The sequence below is a fragment of the Megalobrama amblycephala genome, linkage group LG13 (assembly GCF_018812025.1).
Source record: "Megalobrama amblycephala isolate DHTTF-2021 linkage group LG13, ASM1881202v1, whole genome shotgun sequence".
NCBI classification, from domain to species: Eukaryota; Metazoa; Chordata; class Actinopteri; order Cypriniformes; family Xenocyprididae; genus Megalobrama; species Megalobrama amblycephala.
Window position 1 is genome coordinate 33,107,486 of NC_063056.1, and position 17,928 is coordinate 33,125,413.

Here is a 17,928-nt window from a genome sequence, read left to right on the forward strand (position 1 = left end):
TCACTGAACCTCACAAGATCCAGAAAGGTGCTCAAAACATATTTAAAACAGTTCATGTGACTACAGTGGATCAACTTTAATATTATAAAATGATGAGAATTCTTTTTGTGAACCAAAAAAAAAAAAAAAAAAAAAAAACTTTTCAACAATATCTAGTGATGGGTGATTTCAAAACACTGCTTCATGAAGCTTCAAAGCTTTACAAATCATTTGTTTCGAATCAGTGGTTCGGAGCACCAAAATCACGTGATTTCGGTAAACGAGGCTTCGTTTACGCGATCTGAACCACTGATTCGAAACAAAAGATTCGTAAAGCTTCGAAGCAGTGTTTTGAAATCAGCCGTCACTAGATATTGTTGAAAAGTCGTTATATTGTTTGTTTGTGTTTGCCGCACAAAAAGTATTTCTGTAAAGTATTTCTGGATCTTGAGATGTTCAGTGACACTGCTGGCAATGCAGGCCTCACTGAGCCATCGGATTTCAACAAAAATATCTTAATTTGTGTTCCGAAGATGAACGAAGGTCTTATGGGTGTAGAACGACATGAGGGTGAGTAATAAATGACATAATTTTCATTTTTGGGTGAACTAACCCTTTAATATCTGATAACACATTATTTTGATGCTCAAGTAACATTGCAAGTATATCAACTTATTCTACTAACCTGAACCTTAACACCTAACAATCTACTAACAGTCTACTAGTCTACTAATACTCTAATAAGAGTTAGTTGACATGTAGTTGCAAAGTTAGTTATAGTGTCTACAGTGGACCATTGAAATAAAGTGTAACCTTTTTCTTATTAAATGTTATTGTTGGATGTTCATCTAATCTTTAAATGTTACTACTTGTTTCAGAATGTTTAGAGAAGATTCAGATGTAACGTTCCCATAATGTTTGCAAAATGGTAAAAAACTGTAGAATGTTCCCTTAACATTCACACAACCAAGAATTTTTTTTTTTTTTTAAATTAGCCTACTGGATGTTTTGAACATTCAGACAACAATCCGAAATAATGCTGGGATGTTCTCATGATGCTAATTAAATGTGCTGTGAAACAATGCATGAAATACACAGCAAATGTTTCTCTGAATAAGATGGTCACTGAGCTGATAAAAATAAACGTCTCTTGGGAATTTCTCATGGGCAGATTGTTTAGGAAAACCTTTTTTCTGCAAAGAATGAATCAGACTTTGAAACGGATCACCTCATGTTTTTGCACACATGCACATTTTGTCATGTATTAGTATGGTAAACAGGTTGAGAAAATGAATAAATGCTGCCACATGTTCCACTGCAAATGTGACACACTAAAAGCCTGCAAGAAAATACAGAAGACAATCCATGACATATTTGTTAAGGAAACTTAAAGGGATAGTTCACCCAAAAATGAATATTCTGTCATCATTTACTCACTCTCAAGTTAGGGTTTTGTTTGAATTTCTTTCTTCTGCTGAACTCAAAAGAAGATATTTTAAAGAATGTCTGTAACCAAACAGTTGATGAGCCCCATTGACTTCTGTAGTATTTATTATTTTTCGTCAATGGGGTCAATGGGCCCTATCAACTGTTTGGTTACTGACATTATTCAAAATATCTTCTATTGTGTTCAGCAGAAGAAAGAAATTCATACAGGTTTGGAACAACTTGAGGGTGAGTAAATAATTTTCATTTTTGGGTGAACTATCCCTTTAAGAGAGCTTAATGTGATAGAATTAAAACTCAACGCAGGTCCACAGCATGAGGATTTCATCTACCAAGCCCCTTTCCACATGCTTATAAAACATGGTCTATGAAGTTCTTACAGTACTGAGCGAGTGTGTGAGTGTGAACAACGACGTGTGGTCAAAGGGGCCTCCGCTTTTGTGTCACATGGGATTAAATTAGCACGGTCCATTAGCTTCTCTGTGACACAAACACACAATGGCCTGCTAGTGAAACCTTATACACTCAGTGTCAGAGTTTTTTTTTTTTTTTCTCACACTTTTTTTGTGTTTTGGATTTCATAAATCACAGAAAAACACTGATCATTTCTACCACATGACTATTGAGCACTTAATTATTAAAGTGTCAAGAAATAAGGTATTTGACTGAACCCTGTCAAGATGACAATCATACACAGTCCACCATGATGCATGTAACACATGAACAAGGTCAAAACGTCAAAGTTTATTTGTCAAATGTGCAACAATAACATTTGCTGACAGTGAAATAAATTATATGCAAAGCTTTGATTAAAACAAATGATAAAAATTTGCAATAATTAAAAAAAGATACAAGGTGCATATATATATGTATATATATGTATATAGCTCTTTGGGTTTAGACATAACAAAGATGTTACATATCTATGACAATCATTTGTGGAAATAATTTTTGGAAATAATTTTTAACCTAAGAAAATGGCGTGGTCTCTTTTGCCATCTAGTGGTCGAGTATTCCATTACATGTGCGGAAATAGTTGGGGCTTTTATTTTGAAAAACTCGTTTTTTCCATCACTGTTGCCGTTGGCTTGACGCTGCATTACGTGAGACTCCTGAGTTACTATGTAACAGCAGAAGCAGAGCTTTCCAAATTACACAATTGTATGCAGGTAAGAAGTGATTTTACTCACTTTTTTATGAATATAATTTGTATTTAACTTAGCAGTCATTCAGGGTTTTAGGCAAACTTTACAAATTTTGTCTTTACTTGCCTTTGCTGACAGAGGGTGGAAAAAATATTTGTTTTTTCTCTCTGTTAGCAAAGGCAAGTAAAGCATGTTAGAAAGTCTGCAAACATTGTTATTAATTTTTAATATAATGTTGCTTTCTTCTAAATAGCTACAGTAAATAATTGTTATTTTCAGAATGTTGTGGCGTATCTCTGTTTTATAATGAGACTCATTATACATATTTATGTAAGGATTAAGTTCAGCTTTGACCAGTTGAACAGATAACCGCCAGTTTGTATTGGAGGACTCATCTTTACTTCCCTCTTTTGTTTGAATACGATAAATCTCCATATCAGGGGCCACCACCCTGTTACTCCCATCAGACCTCTACTCATGGCAGTGTAGGGCCCCATGCCAGTGTTGAAAACCCTTCTTTATCTTTCAACTGTCACAGATGCATTTAATGTCAGATATGACCAAATGACTGAATGTGCCTCAATTTTAATGTTTTTCTTTTTATTCTTGAATTATAAAAGGACAGGATGCATGTTTGAGTAGGCTATGACTGCAAGGTGTCATGGTCAATAACACTTTTATATTATTTACTCATGGTCTTGCTGATATAAATGTTCATCCATTGTCATTTTAGACTCAGGTCTCTATTATTGCAGGTGTTGAAGTGTTTGGAGCTGAATGCAGAAGATTGTAGCAGTGCTTGGTGGGGGGATTGGTGGTCTGTCGGCCTGTCATCATCTTAGCAAGAGTACTAATGTTTCCAAGGTACAATATCTGTGGATAATTTCCATAAAATCTTTAGCCAGTCTACATATACACTAATGTTCAGAAGTTTGGGGTCGGCAAGATTTTTTAAATGTTTTGAAGGGTGTCTCTTGTGGCTGCAAAAATCATATATTGTCAATAATATATTGAGTAATATTGTGAAATATTATTAGAATGTGAAATAACTGTTTTCTATTTTAATATATTTTAAAATGTAATTTATTCCTGTGATGCAAAGCTGAATTTTCAGCATCATTACTCCAGTCTTCAGTGTCACATGATCCTTCAGAAATCATTCTAATATGCTGATTTGCTGCTTAAGAAACATTTATTATTATCACTGCTACTTATTTTTGTATAAACTGATACTTTTTTTAAAATTATTTGATAAAAAATTCAAAAGAACAGCATTTATTTGAAAAGTACAGTATCTCACAAAAGTGATTACACCCCTCACATTTCAGCAACCATTTTATTATTTGTTCTAATTTGTTCTAAGTGAACATGTCAAAACTGTGTCCAAAGTGTCACTATTTTGTGTGAGCACCATTGTTATTTAGCACTGCCTTAATCCTCCTGGCCATGGAATTCACCAGAGCTGCACAGGTTGTTGCTGGGATCCTCTTCCATTTCTCCATCATGGAGCTGCCATGCAAACTGACTTGTTGCAGTGTGCGGCGTATGGTCTGAGCACTGACAAGCTGACATTCTGCAGCCTCTAAAGCAATGCTGGCAGCACTCATTCATCTGTTTTTTGAAACCAGCTTCTGCACCTGAAGCACAGCACAACGTCTCAACTTCTTTGATTCAACTTCTTTGGCCTGTTCCGAGTGGAACCCGTCTTGGAAAACCTCTCTCTATGACCCTGCCACTGTGCTGTAACTCAGTTTCATGGTGTTACCGATCTTCTTATAGCCAAGGCCATCTTTGTGGAGAGCAACAATTCTAATTCTCAGATCCTCAGAGAGTTCTTTGCCATGAGGTGCCATGTTGAACATCCAGTGATCAGTATGAGAGAATTGTACTCAAAGCACTAAATTTGAACTGCTCTAATACAAGAATCACACATTTGTATAGTCCTGTCAAACAGACAAAAACATGAACATGATGAATAGGACATGTGGCTTTGCATGGTTAAACAACATACAACTGTTATCACTTAGGGTGTACTTAGGGTTTTGTTGCCAGCTATTTTGACAATAATGGCTGTATGTTAAGTTATTTTCAGAGGACAGTAAATCTATACTGCTATACAAGCAGCACATTGACTACTCTAAAATATATCCAAGTTTCATTTCTATAGTATTGTCCCTTGAGAAGATTTACTAAAATGGTTGCTGAAATGTGAGGGGTGTACTCACTTTTGTGAGAAACTGTAAATCTTTTGTAAAATTGTAAATTTCTTTATTGTCACTTTTAATTAATTCATTGCATCTTTCCTGAATAATCGTATTAATTTCTTTGAAAAAAAAGAAAAGAAATCTCACTGACTCCAAACTTTTGAACCATAGGGAAGATATAATATGTTAAAGGGTTAGTTCACCCAAAAATGAAAATTCTGTCATTTATTACTTACCCTCATGCCGTTCCACACCCGTGAGACCTTCGTTCATCATCAGAACACAAATTAAGATATTTTAGTTGAAATCCGATGGCTCCGTGAGGCCTTAATAGGGAACATTGACATTTCCTCTCTCAAGATCCATAAAGATACTAAAAACATATTTAAATCGGTTCATGTGAGTACAGTGGTTCAATATTAATATTGTAAAGCGACGAGAATATTTTTGGAGCGCCAAAAAAAAACAAAATAACGACTTATTTAGTGATGGCTGATTTCAAAACACTGCTTCATGAAGCATCGGAGCATAAATGAATCAGTGTATCGAATCATGATTCAGATCGCGTGTCAAACTGCCAACGGCTGAAATCACGTGACTTTGGTGCTCTGAACAGCAGATTCGATACACTGATTCATTTGTGCTCCGAATCTTCCTGAAGCAATGTTTTGAAATCGGCCATCACTATATAAGTTGTTATTTTGTTTTTTTGGCGCTCCAAAAATATTCTTGTCGCTTTATAATATTAATATTGAACCACTGTACTCACGTGAACTCATGTGTTTTTAGTACCTTTATGGATCTTGAGAGAGGAAATGTCATTGCTCCCTATGGAGGCCTCACAGAGACATCGGATTTCAACTGAAATATCTTAATTTGTGTTCTGATGATGAACGAAGGTCTTACGGGTGTGGAACGGCATGAGGGTAAGTAATAAATGACAGAATTTTCATTTTTGGGTGAACTAACCCTTTAAGATTTCAGGCAAAACACTCTTCAATTGAAAAATGTAATCCACCAGTCTTTTGATCATTTAGATCAAGGGTCTTCAAGCTTTTTCATGCCAAGAACCCTTTATCTGAACTTCTTAATTCATTTTTCATATTTTCATTTGTTCACATACATCATTTTGGGATAAAAATTAAAATGGTTATTTTACCGCCTCAGACGGCACTTTACTAAAAAGCAAATAAACTTTCCATGCTAGCCTCAGAAAATAGACCGTTTTTAATGTGATGTTTTGATTCAATAGATCTACTTTCATTGGTACATTCAACATGAAGAATAATAACAAATTTACTGTAACTACTGTGCCACCTCTTCTAATGTAGATCGTGCTGCTGGAGGAATCTGGGAGATGTGGGGGTTGGTTGAGCTCCACACGGAGGGATGACGGGGCGGTGTTCGAGCACGGACCACGAGGGGTGCGACCTACAGGTGCTGTCGGCCGGAACACTTTGAATATGGTATACATGTGTGAATTTATGTACATGGAGAAATCTATGTAATGCTATGTGAAGGTTGACACACATTTGCGTAGTCATTTAATTTAGTTTATCACATGATCACATACATGTAATCGCTGATATTATAATTGGTATGTAAAATCAATTATCGTGTTGCACCTAAAAAAATGACACTCGCAACCTCTCATGGCTTATTTATTTTATAAAATGGGGAGGCAACAGCAATAATAAAAGACCAATGTTCAATATATAGTTACATTTATTTATAATAATAATAATAAATTATTATTTAGTCAAATAAAATTGTGCATTCATTTTGAATCCGCTCCATGCAAGAATTGAGTCAGAACTAAGAATTGTCATTTTTATAACAAAGATTGGCCACTGTTATTGTTGTTCCTTTGCATGGCCACAAGAGGGCCACCATACATTTATATTTAGTCGTTTAGCAGTTGCTTTTGTCCTAAGCAGTATTTATTTTTATTATAGTTTTTGAATGAGCTTTTATTTTTTAGTTTTCAGTTTAGTTTAGCATTAGTTTTTTTATTAGTTTTTTTATTTTTTTATATATTTATTTATTTTATGTATTTATTTAGTTTTAGTTAATTTTAGTTTTTACTTTTTTCCAGTGAATAATCTTAGTTCTTCAACTTAAACATTTTTCAATTTATCGCCAAGGCAACATTTCTCATTTTCATTTAAAGTTTTTCAACTAACATTTGTATTTTATTTTATTTTTTAATCTTCATTTCAATTAACAGAAACGTTTTTAATAGTTTTAGTTTTAGTTAATGATAATAACCCAGGTCCTAAGTGAATGTGTACACATGAGGGACATCACCATTTGTAGTTAAAGTCAACAATATTTGCAGTAAATAATGCCAAGATTTAATAGTAAACAAGACAAGTAAACTATGCAGATGTGTACTCCATAGAAGACTGCATTTATTTGATCAAAAATACAGCAAAAACAGAAATATTATACAATTTAATATATTTTAATATGTAATTTATTCCTGTAATAACAAAGCTGCATTTTTAGCATCATTACTCCAGTCTTCTCATCTTCTCTGATTTACCTGAAGTACCTTGAGGAAGTGTACATATTGCATTCCAAGACACTGTTAAGTCTAAGTATCAGCCAATGAAATGTAGTATTTACTGTACAATGAACTTTTCTGCAGGCCCTTACAGATTAATGCTCATATTCATGGATGAGGAACGATGTTCTAGTTATTGTTTTCTTGTTCAGGTCTCTGAGTTGGGTCTTGAGTCTGAACTCCTGCCAATTACGAAGGATCATGTGGCATCTAAGAACCGCTTCTTGTATGTGAAGGGACAGCTGCACAAGATGCCATCAGGACCTGGGTGAGAGAAAAGTCCTCCATACATACAGTTACCTGTTTGAAGTCATAAATATTTCTCATCTTGTTTTCCTTTCTTCTAGTGGGGTTCTCCGCACCATCCCTCCTTTCTCTCGTCCCATAATTCAGAGCGTTCTGAAGGAGATACTGATAAGTAAAGGGAAAGAGGAGGACGAATCCGTGCATGCGTTTGTGTCCAGACGACTGGGTTCTGAGGTGAGAACAAGCATACAGGCACAATGACCCGTTAAACGATCCATCTTGTCCTTGTTCTGTACAACACGCTTCGCTGCCATGGCAAATCAGTCTCAAATGTGTGCGACAGGAGAGAATTTGAAACTGATTTGTCTCTCTATCTATGCAGTTGGCCGATATAGCCATAGACAGCCTGTGTAGAGGAGTTTTTGCTGGAGACAGCAGACAGTTGAGTGTACGGTCCTGCTTTCCACCTCTTTATGAAGCAGAACGGTCTCGGGGCTCCATCGTGCTGGGCATGCTGATTGGTTCAGGTGAGAGCTGTAGAAGCTGTAGGCTTTTTCTTTCTTTTCAATATGCCACCATCATGCATGCTGAAAATGTTTTTGTGCAAATCATGGGGGGGGGGTACTTTGATCAAAATATATATATAAATATGTGAGTGTGTGTACACTGTACATGTATACAAACCTTTACGAAGTGTAATGCATTGTAACACATTTTAATTTTTATTATATAAATTAGCCCAATTTGTGTGTATATATATATATATATATATATATATATATATATATATATTTATTTATTTTTTATTTATTTTTTTATGGATTTTGATGTGCTTTATAAAGGCATTAAAAGGCCTTTTATAATGCTTAATATGTACAAATTTCATAGAAAGGGTTACTGAATAATGTTTGTTTTTATTAATATTATGTAAGGAGGTGGTCCTAAAGTAGTCCCTTCAGATTTGGCAAAGAGAGCATCTAAAGAGTCCTGGACTCAGTGGTCTCTAAAGAGAGGCATGCAGACACTTCCAGAAGCCTTGGAGGACAAGCTGAGGATGCGAGAGCGAGTGGAGATTCATCATCATGCCAAAGTGAAGAGTCTGAATATGGATGGGGGAAGCTGGGAGGTGAGATGATGGCCCAACATGAAGCGTCTTATTCACTACTTAACATATTTTGACATTCAGCTAAGATGGGCTGACTCTGTCTTGTAGTCCATCGGTTATTAGTGAGTGTGTTGTTGGTTTTTTTTTTTTTTAAATAGATCAAACTACATGATGGGGCTTCTTTGAAAGCTGATCATGTTATTTCTGCCATGCCTGCATCAGGTAAATGCACTCATTTTACATTGGTGAATTCCAATGTTTCCTATTCTGGTACACAACAATTTTTGCTTCATTTTAAGTCTAATTTGATGAGTTAATTTAGTGCATGATTCATTGGATTGGATCAAACTGAAAAGCTGAATAGAAATGTTGACATTATTGTGCGTTTTCTCACGTTAAATTCAGACTGCAAGCTTACACCTCATGTAAAATGTGATTTATTTCGGTGTGGCACTGTAGATGTACACACTGTGCTCTACTTAGTCAATTTATTTAAAGTATTTATTTAAAGCAATTTCTGTATGTTCACCAGCTTTGGCATCTGTGCTGCCCCCTGCTGCTCATCCCCTATCGGAACAGCTGCGATCCATCGCTTCAGTAACCGTTGCTGTGGTGAATTTGGAATATGAAGGCTTCATCCTTCCTGTTACTGTAAGTCTTCACATTGATTTTCAGTAGATTTTCAATTGATTTTCAATACTATTACTACCCCTAGACCAGTGGTTCCCAAACTTTTTTTAATGTGTTGTTCGTCATGCTAGTGAGTGCTAAATCCCCACTTTTACAAAGGTACAGTACATAGTCGAGAATGGCAGTAATGTAGCACAATTTGCTAAGGCAGCATACTCTGTATCATATGCATGCTGCTAGTGTGGATGCAGTCAGTTTTGACTGCAAAAGATGAGGTAATATGATTGGATTTTTGTATTTGACCTTTTACGGCACTACCATTTTCCAATTTTTAGAAGCAGAATTTTGCCTTTTAGAAATGTATGCCCGGTTTTGTTATTTTAAGGTGGGGCAGAATTGAAGGAATGGTAAAACTCTGTCACCTCGAGTACCCCAGTTTGGGAACCACTGCCCTAGGCCATTAAATGCTCAAGTCTGCTTGATTTGTTTAGTTCATTTTCTCATTGCCGGGAAGATCCTTCCTAACTGCACTGTACAAGCATCAAAGCACTCTATATTTGTGTTGGCATTATTAATAATGAGTGTGTATGTATATGCGCACACGTTCTGAATATTTCAGGGCTTTGGACATTTGGTGCCTTCTTCAGAAGATCCAGGTCTGTTAGGGGTGGTGTATGACTCTGTTCCCTTCCCACAACACAATCAGAGTGGAAAACCCACCACTAGGTTGACGGTAAGACTTGACTCTCATATACAAACATTTAAAGATTTTTTTTTTCTTTTTTTGAAAGAAATTGGTACTTTTATTCAGCAAGGACACATTAATTTGGTCAAAAGTGACAGTAAAGACTTTTACATTGTTACCGATTTCTATTTCAAGTAAATGCTGTTCTTTGGTACTTTGTTCATAAAAGAATGAAAAAATGTATCACGATTTACACAACAATATTAAAGGTGCCCTCGAATGAAAAATTGAATTTATCTTGGCATAGTTAAATAACAAGAGTTCAGTACATGGAAATGACATACAGTGAGTCTCAAACTCCATTGTTTCCTCCTTCTTATATAAATCCCATTTGTTTAAAAGACCTCAGAAGAACAGGCGAATCTCAACATAACACCGACTGTTACGTAACAGTCGGGGTGTACGCCCCCAATATTTGCATATGCCAGCCCACGTTTCCAACATTATAAAAGGCATTAGACAAGGGCAGCCAGTATTAACGTCTGGATGTGCACAACCAAATCATCAGACTAGGTAAGCAAGCAAGAACAATAGCGAAAAATGGCAGATGGAGCAATAATAACTGACATGATCCATGATAACATGATATTTTTAGTGATATTTGTAAACTGTCTTTCTAAATGTTTCATTAGCATGTTGCTAATGTACTGTTAAATGTAGTTAAAGTTACCATCGGTTATTACTGTATTCACGGAGACAAGAGAGCCATCGCTATTTTCATTTCTAAACACTTGCAGTCTGTATAATTCATGAACACATCTTCATTCTTTATAAATCTCTCCAACAGTGTAGCATTACCCGTTAGCCACGGAGCACTATCAAACTCATTCAAAATCAGAAGTAAACAATATAACAGTATACAATACTCACATAATCCGACGCATGCATGCCGAACACTTTGTAAAGATCTATTTTGAGGGTTATATTAGCTGTGTAAACTTTGTTACGGCACTGTTTAAGGCAAGCGCGAGCTCTGTGGGCGTGGACCACGGGATTTAAAGGGGCCGCAGCATAAAATCGGTGCGTTTATAATGATGCCCCAAAATAGGCAGTTCAAAAAATTTATAAAAAAAAATCTATGTGGTATTTTGAGCTGAAACTTCACAGACACATTCAGGGGACACCTTAGACTTATATTACATCTTTTAAAAACATAATCTAGGGCACCTTTAAGCAGCACAACTGTTTTCAACATTTATATTAACAAGAAACATATATATATAATTTTTTTTATTATTATTTTTTTTTTATTAAAAAGGCTTCTTTCAAAAACATTACCCACCCCAAACTTTGAACGGTACTTTATATTGTACATCATGCATATGAATATTACAGTTGGAAAATATGATTTTTGTATGGCTTTGATTTGACTTTTTGTAAACACTTCTATCATAAAATATTTTATCATATTTTTATTATAAAATATTTTATCATATTTTTTATTATAAAATATTTTATCATATTTTTTTTTATAAAATATTTTATCATATTTTTATTATAAAATTGAAGTTTGAACATTTAAATGGGGACGAGGCTAGAAAATAGAAATCTGGCAAAATTAAAATAACTTTTAATTAATTAAATGAAGAAACACCATAAAGGTCTGATCGGCTCTGATCCGATAGTCCCAACAACAATTTGTGAGGCCCTGTTTACGCCTAAAATGTTTTGAGCTTGTCCACTTTCGACCACTTTTTTGTGAGCTTATTTCATCCATCAGATCGAAAAATCTGAAAAAACCCATACATTTACCCGCCCTTAGACCCTCCCCTCGAAGAAACCAGGACAGAAGTGGTTGAAAATGGATAAAAGAGTGGATTAAAACACCAACTGTAAACAGGAATGTGTCTCCCTCGTCTACTTCTGATCCGATCTACCAAAACACATCTTAATACCAGGTGTAAACAGGGCCTGAGTCTCTGTCAGGAATTCTCCCGTCCCCTATCAGGAACATATTATATGCGGTAATAAAAATAGCTTTCAGAGCTCTGTGGTACTCGCAAGAAAAATGCTATTGCATTATTAATTTCTTCCCCACTTAAATCATTATTAATTTAATAGTTAGATGTCCTTTACTCAGAACATGTTGTTTTTTCTGTGCTTGAAAACATCTATATAGTCGAGAGGCCAGAAACTTACAGGATGTGAGTGCCATTAGAGGAGCTGAAATATGCTTTGAGCAGTGTTAGCATCCTGAATAACATAATGTAGCTCCCTCCGGCTGCCAGATCAGTCCCATGAGTGGATGTTATGAGGACAATTCCAGCTGTTATCATTACAGAAGCCATTTCTGTGAATGATGTTATTTTCTAGTGTAATTACTCCAGATCAGTGTTTTAGCTGTTTGTGTGTGTGTGTGTGTTTGCATGAAGGTGATGATGGGGGGAGCGTGGTTTGAGCAGGCATTTGGTAGTCCTGATTCCGTGACGAAGCAGACGCTGTTGGATCGAGCCACCCAGGCCGTGACCTCTCACCTGGGCGTAACCTCACAACCTGTGTGGAGTTTTGTTGCTTTACTCAAGGTGAGATGCTGTGCATTTGCCTTGGTGAAAGCTATATGAGTAGCTTATAGCTATTATAAAGTGGAGGCAAATATGAAGAGAAAAAAAAAAAAACATTAAATATAAATGTAAATATTTATATAAATATAGCCTTGAGTTGGTTATTGCTTTTAATGAAACTGGCCAAGTATGAGACATGCTAGTGTTCAATAAATAAATAAATTCTTTGTGTTTTGTGTAAAATATATAAACATATCCATGTCAAACGATTAATCACATCCAAAATAAAATTTTGTTTACATAATATACAGTATGCGTGTGTACTGTGTATATTTATATATATATATATATATATATATATATATATATATATATATATATAAATACACACACATGCATGTATTCATTTAAGAAATATTTACATATATATCATGGATATTTATATATAGTTTATATTATATATAAATATTTTATATATTAATGTGTATATATATTAACAAAAATATATGCATGTGCGTATTTATTTAAACATAATTTTACACAGCAGTACACACACATATTATGTAAACACAAACTTTTATTTTGGATGCGATTAATTGCGATTAATCGTTTGACAGCACATATATATATATATATATATATATATATATATATATATGCACACACACACACACACATATATATATATATATATATATATTTTTTTTTTTTTTTTTTATATATAAATTATATATATATATATATATATAAAATTATATTTATATATTTTTTAATTTTTTTTTTATTAATTTTTTTTTTTTTAAGATTATTGGAGTATATTTCAATAGAAAATACTATTTCATTCTTTTTACTTCAAAATTTCACATTTAATTCAATGTGAAACTTGCTGTATCTTTTTAATTGCGAAATTTGCTAGCAATTTCTGAGTGAAAACTGTTTCTATACCACTTTTTTCCAATGAATATATTTGTAAATATCCTTGAGTTGGTTACTGCTATTATAAAATGGTGAAATGGTAATATTAAAATTAATAAATATTAATAATAATATTAATACTACCAGTACTATTACTAATATTAATTAATGCTTTAATATAATTATATTTTTTATATAAAATGTTTTGCTTAAGGAACACATCATGGAAAACAAAACTTTTCCTGCTCTTTTGAAGTAAAGACAGTTCGTTACATAATGGTGTTGTGACATTCATAACAAAACATTTATGCATTTAAGTCTAAAATAGCAACAAAAAATAGCCAGTGTACTTCTTTCAGAGAAAGGGTATAAAATGGTCATGTAAATCTAATTTAGACTGTTTTTGATTGAACTGGTAGGCATCTGGGAAGAAAAATTAAATTGCTACAAAAATGTAGAATATGGCCCCATTAATTCACATTCATTTGAAGAAAGGCCAAAAGATTTTTTACTATCCAAGCTCTGCTTTGAGTCAGCCATGCATAGCATTAGCGTTATGGTGCTCACGGCCACCAGATGCCCTCAGTCGTCTCTCTGGGGTTCTGTTCTGACATAAATCAAGGCAGATGGTCCATTTCTTTAAACATTACTCCTGCCCTCCGTCTCTCTCTGTGGTTCTGGGAGTTCAGTGAGCAGAACAGAGATGGACGCTGCTATGGCAGGAGGGCTCCGAGAGGGTCACTCGTTTTCAGGCCAGAGATGACAGACTGCCGTGGCGGGGCGAGAGGAGCAACTAGCTGCTCTACTTCATTTCTGACTGACTTATTCTTAATTATATGGTCATAGAGCAAGATGAAAATTTCCACCTTATTGCGCCCACACTCACATTTTTTCATGCTACATTGTCTCGATGTCTTTTGAACAGTTTAATTACCCTTATACACTCTCACAAAGACAAGAGATATTCAGACCGCTACTTTATCTGGAATCCCATCTAGAAGATGAAGATTTTTAGATGGTTGAATGTCATTTCTTTTGTGTAATTTTTTCTGCTGTCATTCCTGTTATTAAATCATTTTATCTATGCGATTCTTTTTCAGAACTGCATTCCGCAGTATCATTTAGGACACTGGAAACGACTTGGTAAGTTTATTAATCACCCAAACTCATTCCGCTATCCGTTCCCCGAGTCATGTAAATGAGGGTTGTGTGTGCCCATTTCTTGTTTTCAGAAAAGATGAGGCAATACATCAGCAACCACAATCTGCCCCTTACACTGGCGGGAGCTTCCTACGATGGTGTCTCTGTCAATGATGTGATATTTAGAGGGCAGGCTGCAGCTGAGGGTCTCGTTGGAAAAGTATGACTGACACTAACTCATTTTTGATCGAGTGAGATGCTTTTATTGAAGATTTCAGGTTTTGATGGGCATTTTTGTGAAGGATCTGAAAAATGCACACTAACATGAAAACAACATGCTTTACTTGAACCCAGGATGGAAATCAAGAGTACATCCAATCATTTGAAAATGTAATATATTTCAAAAATCATTATTAATATAATTTGATATTAATTCAATTTATCTTGTTTTCCAGTAAAATAGAAATATCTAAATGTTATTAAAAGAAGATACATTGACTGTTCAGAGTTGTACTCCATTAGCTTTGTTAAATTCTTATTTATGTTTAAAACAAGAAAAAAAACAGCTGGCTTGGGAAGAATAAACTTTTATTTTCTTTATGCGATTTAAGTAAATGTTGTTTTAAGCAGGTTTAGATATTTTCTACTGAAAAACAAGATTTAAAATGGGGTTTTTTTTGCACTGAATGAGCCATCGGATAATGTACTTTATCAGTAATATCAGTCAAATGATTGTAGAACTTGACTGTCCCCATGTGGCACATTAATTAAATGTATTTTTTATGTTCATCTGTGGTGAAATTGAACTTGGAGGAGGAATATAATATCTTTCGATCAGTCAGTTTCATCATTTTTTGACATCTCGGGCTGGGAAACTGTCAATTGCTACTAGTATCTCATCCAGAACTTCTGTTTGTCTAAATCACGCTTGCCATTAGGAAAGGTCACGTTGTCCTACATCCATGTCACCTCAGCAGCTATCAAAAATGGCCTCGAATGTTCAAAATATAGTATATTTTCAACTATTTCTTCCATTTGTCTGAAAGATGATGATGGTTTTCAGGTATGTTAGGACCGGCTGAGATGAATTGCCATTAAATCAGGGTGCACTAAAAACATTTTGCACTGAACATTTTATACCATTACACTGAAGTGGCATCAATGGCAAATTTACAACTTATATTTTGCGTTTGAGCCAAGCAGCAGATTGGAAATGGCTGTGACCATCTGCATTGTCATTGACTTTCAAAGGGCAAAAAATTCAAATACTATTACTTAGAGAAGCAGACTTTTAATGGGTGCTTGAGAGACATTTGTTTCACACATGGATGCTTTGCAAAGCATTTCTCTTAATGTGTCACAGAGCAATAATGTTTTATCACTGAAATGCACAGGTTTGCCTTTTTGCCTTTTACATGCAGTACTTGTGAGAAATCAGTGAATGCAATTTTATATTGCATTGTCACATTATGGATCCACATGCAATGATTGTCATTTTCAGCCTTGGGTGTTTATAGTGAATGTGACTGAAGAGTATTGTGCAGTATGTAACAACAATAATTCCATGAAAAAACTCAACCTCTCAATAAATGATAATGTATTTTTACGCGATCTTGAGTATGATAAATAAATGAGATGTGTTTGGTTTGTTGCGTGTAATGCTGTTAAACTGTTTAGTGAGCAGACAGTGAATTCAACTTAATTCAATGGTGCCAGTACAGTTTAAAGCGAAGAAGCCTGCAGCTAAACAGGAGTTTACGTTAATAAAACATAGAGCAAAAATGAAATATTTAATGTGCAAATTACACAAGCACACCCCCTGAAACCATTATCTGACAAATGGTAAGTTCACTTTGAAATATTATTGTTCGCAATGACATGCTTCTGTTGTTTCCACCTCTGGGTCTGTTGACAGCTCAGCTGAAAAGTTATTTGACAGAAGGCACACTGTCAAACACAGACAAAAAACACTGTGCCTGCCAGCCAGCAACCTTGAAATGTATTGTTCCTCGTTGGTATTGTAATTTGCACATTTTAAGTGTTTTCCTGTCCTGTCTAGCTCACACTGCCACAATTTTGAATGTCAGTACTTGTTGAAGTGAGGTGTGCTATTAGATTTACAATAAAAAAAAAATTCTCAGGGACCAGAATACCACCTAGCAACCACATAGCAACGTGCCAAAAACACTCAATAAATTAGCAACACTCTGGCGGTAAAAAAAAAATCTGATTAATAATTCTATATCATGAAAGTTCTTGTTATATAAGTTGAGAGCCAAGCCATCCAAATATCTGCAGTTCTGTTATTTATCATTGTTGTCTTTCATGCCCACGCTTCCCGTCAGTACCTTAATTTAAATAAATAAAAAAAGAACAGCATATGGTTATGTCTAAAACGGTGGGAAAGGAAAACATATGGCCGTAAAAGAGAATACAGAACAGCATGAAAGAGACACATTGGCATTGCTCAACAGTCATTTGATGTGTGAAGGAATCTCTTTTATAATTCCTTCGGGAGCTGTTGGCAGCCGTCCTCTGCTGAACTCCTGACAGAATCAGCCTGGCATCAGTTTTGCTGTGAGCTGTTATGGCCCTCTATTTTATTTCTGGGCCACTTAAGACCATTTTATACTGGTTTTATTCACCTTGAAGGAGATGCACAGATGCAGAGTCTACCAATACTTACAAGCTCTCTGGAATACTTGATTCTCTATAGCAGGGCTGCCAGGTCTGTGCAACAAAAGTAGCCCCAATGCAGTTTTTATACATAGCTGTGCCAGTTTAATTACTTTCATATCACAAGCACTTTTCTGCTATATATATAAATATTGCAACTTGTTTCTTATAATTTAAAGGTTTATTTAAAGGTAGGCAATTTGTTTTCTAATCACTTTATGTTATACTGGTTGAAACTCTACTCACATCCTGATAGCAATCAATAATAGAAGTGGTCTAAATATTAAAACATGTACATATGCAGGGGTGCACATAAGTGGTGCGCAGGTGCGTATGCGTGGTAAAAATAAACGATGCGCACCAGAAAATGTGGAGGGAAGCGCTTTTGAATACCGGTTCACAGGGACACGTTTACTTAATGGAGTAGGATAATTCTCCATCTCTGGTAAGATAGCAATCAAGATGATAAGTGTGTTCTTTAATTATTAGGGGTGCAACAGATTGCAGTTAATCCATGATCCGTAGGGATAAGGCCCAACGGTTCGGCACACATGCGATTCGCGGATTAACTACTAAGTTTATCCATCATAGAGTTAAAGTTTATCATTTGGACGTGTTTTTTCTCACCAA

General features: G+C 35.0%; 1 protein-coding gene across 3 annotated transcripts; it reads left to right on the top strand.

Moving 5' to 3' along the window:
- The first annotated feature begins 2,477 nt into the window (after positions 1 to 2,477).
- ppox (protoporphyrinogen oxidase) lies at positions 2,478 to 16,228 on the top strand. 3 transcript variants are annotated; one of them, XM_048153507.1, is made up of 13 exons: positions 2,478 to 2,594; positions 3,326 to 3,434; positions 6,106 to 6,240; positions 7,493 to 7,608; positions 7,688 to 7,820; positions 7,969 to 8,113; positions 8,519 to 8,712; positions 8,850 to 8,913; positions 9,224 to 9,342; positions 9,941 to 10,054; positions 12,439 to 12,588; positions 14,583 to 14,625; positions 14,715 to 16,228. In XM_048153507.1, exons 2-13 carry the CDS (start codon positions 3,348 to 3,350, stop codon positions 14,846 to 14,848), a joined length of 1,434 nt encoding a protein of 477 aa, XP_048009464.1. In that variant the 5' UTR covers positions 2,478 to 2,594; positions 3,326 to 3,347; the 3' UTR covers positions 14,849 to 16,228. The 3 variants fall into 3 exon arrangements, with proteins under 3 accessions (XP_048009464.1, XP_048009465.1, XP_048009467.1); XM_048153508.1 differs by having other exon boundaries at positions 2,516 to 2,594; positions 3,304 to 3,434; XM_048153510.1 differs by lacking the exon at positions 2,478 to 2,594 and having other exon boundaries at positions 6,106 to 6,211.
- Positions 16,229 to 17,928: the final 1,700 nt, after the last annotated feature.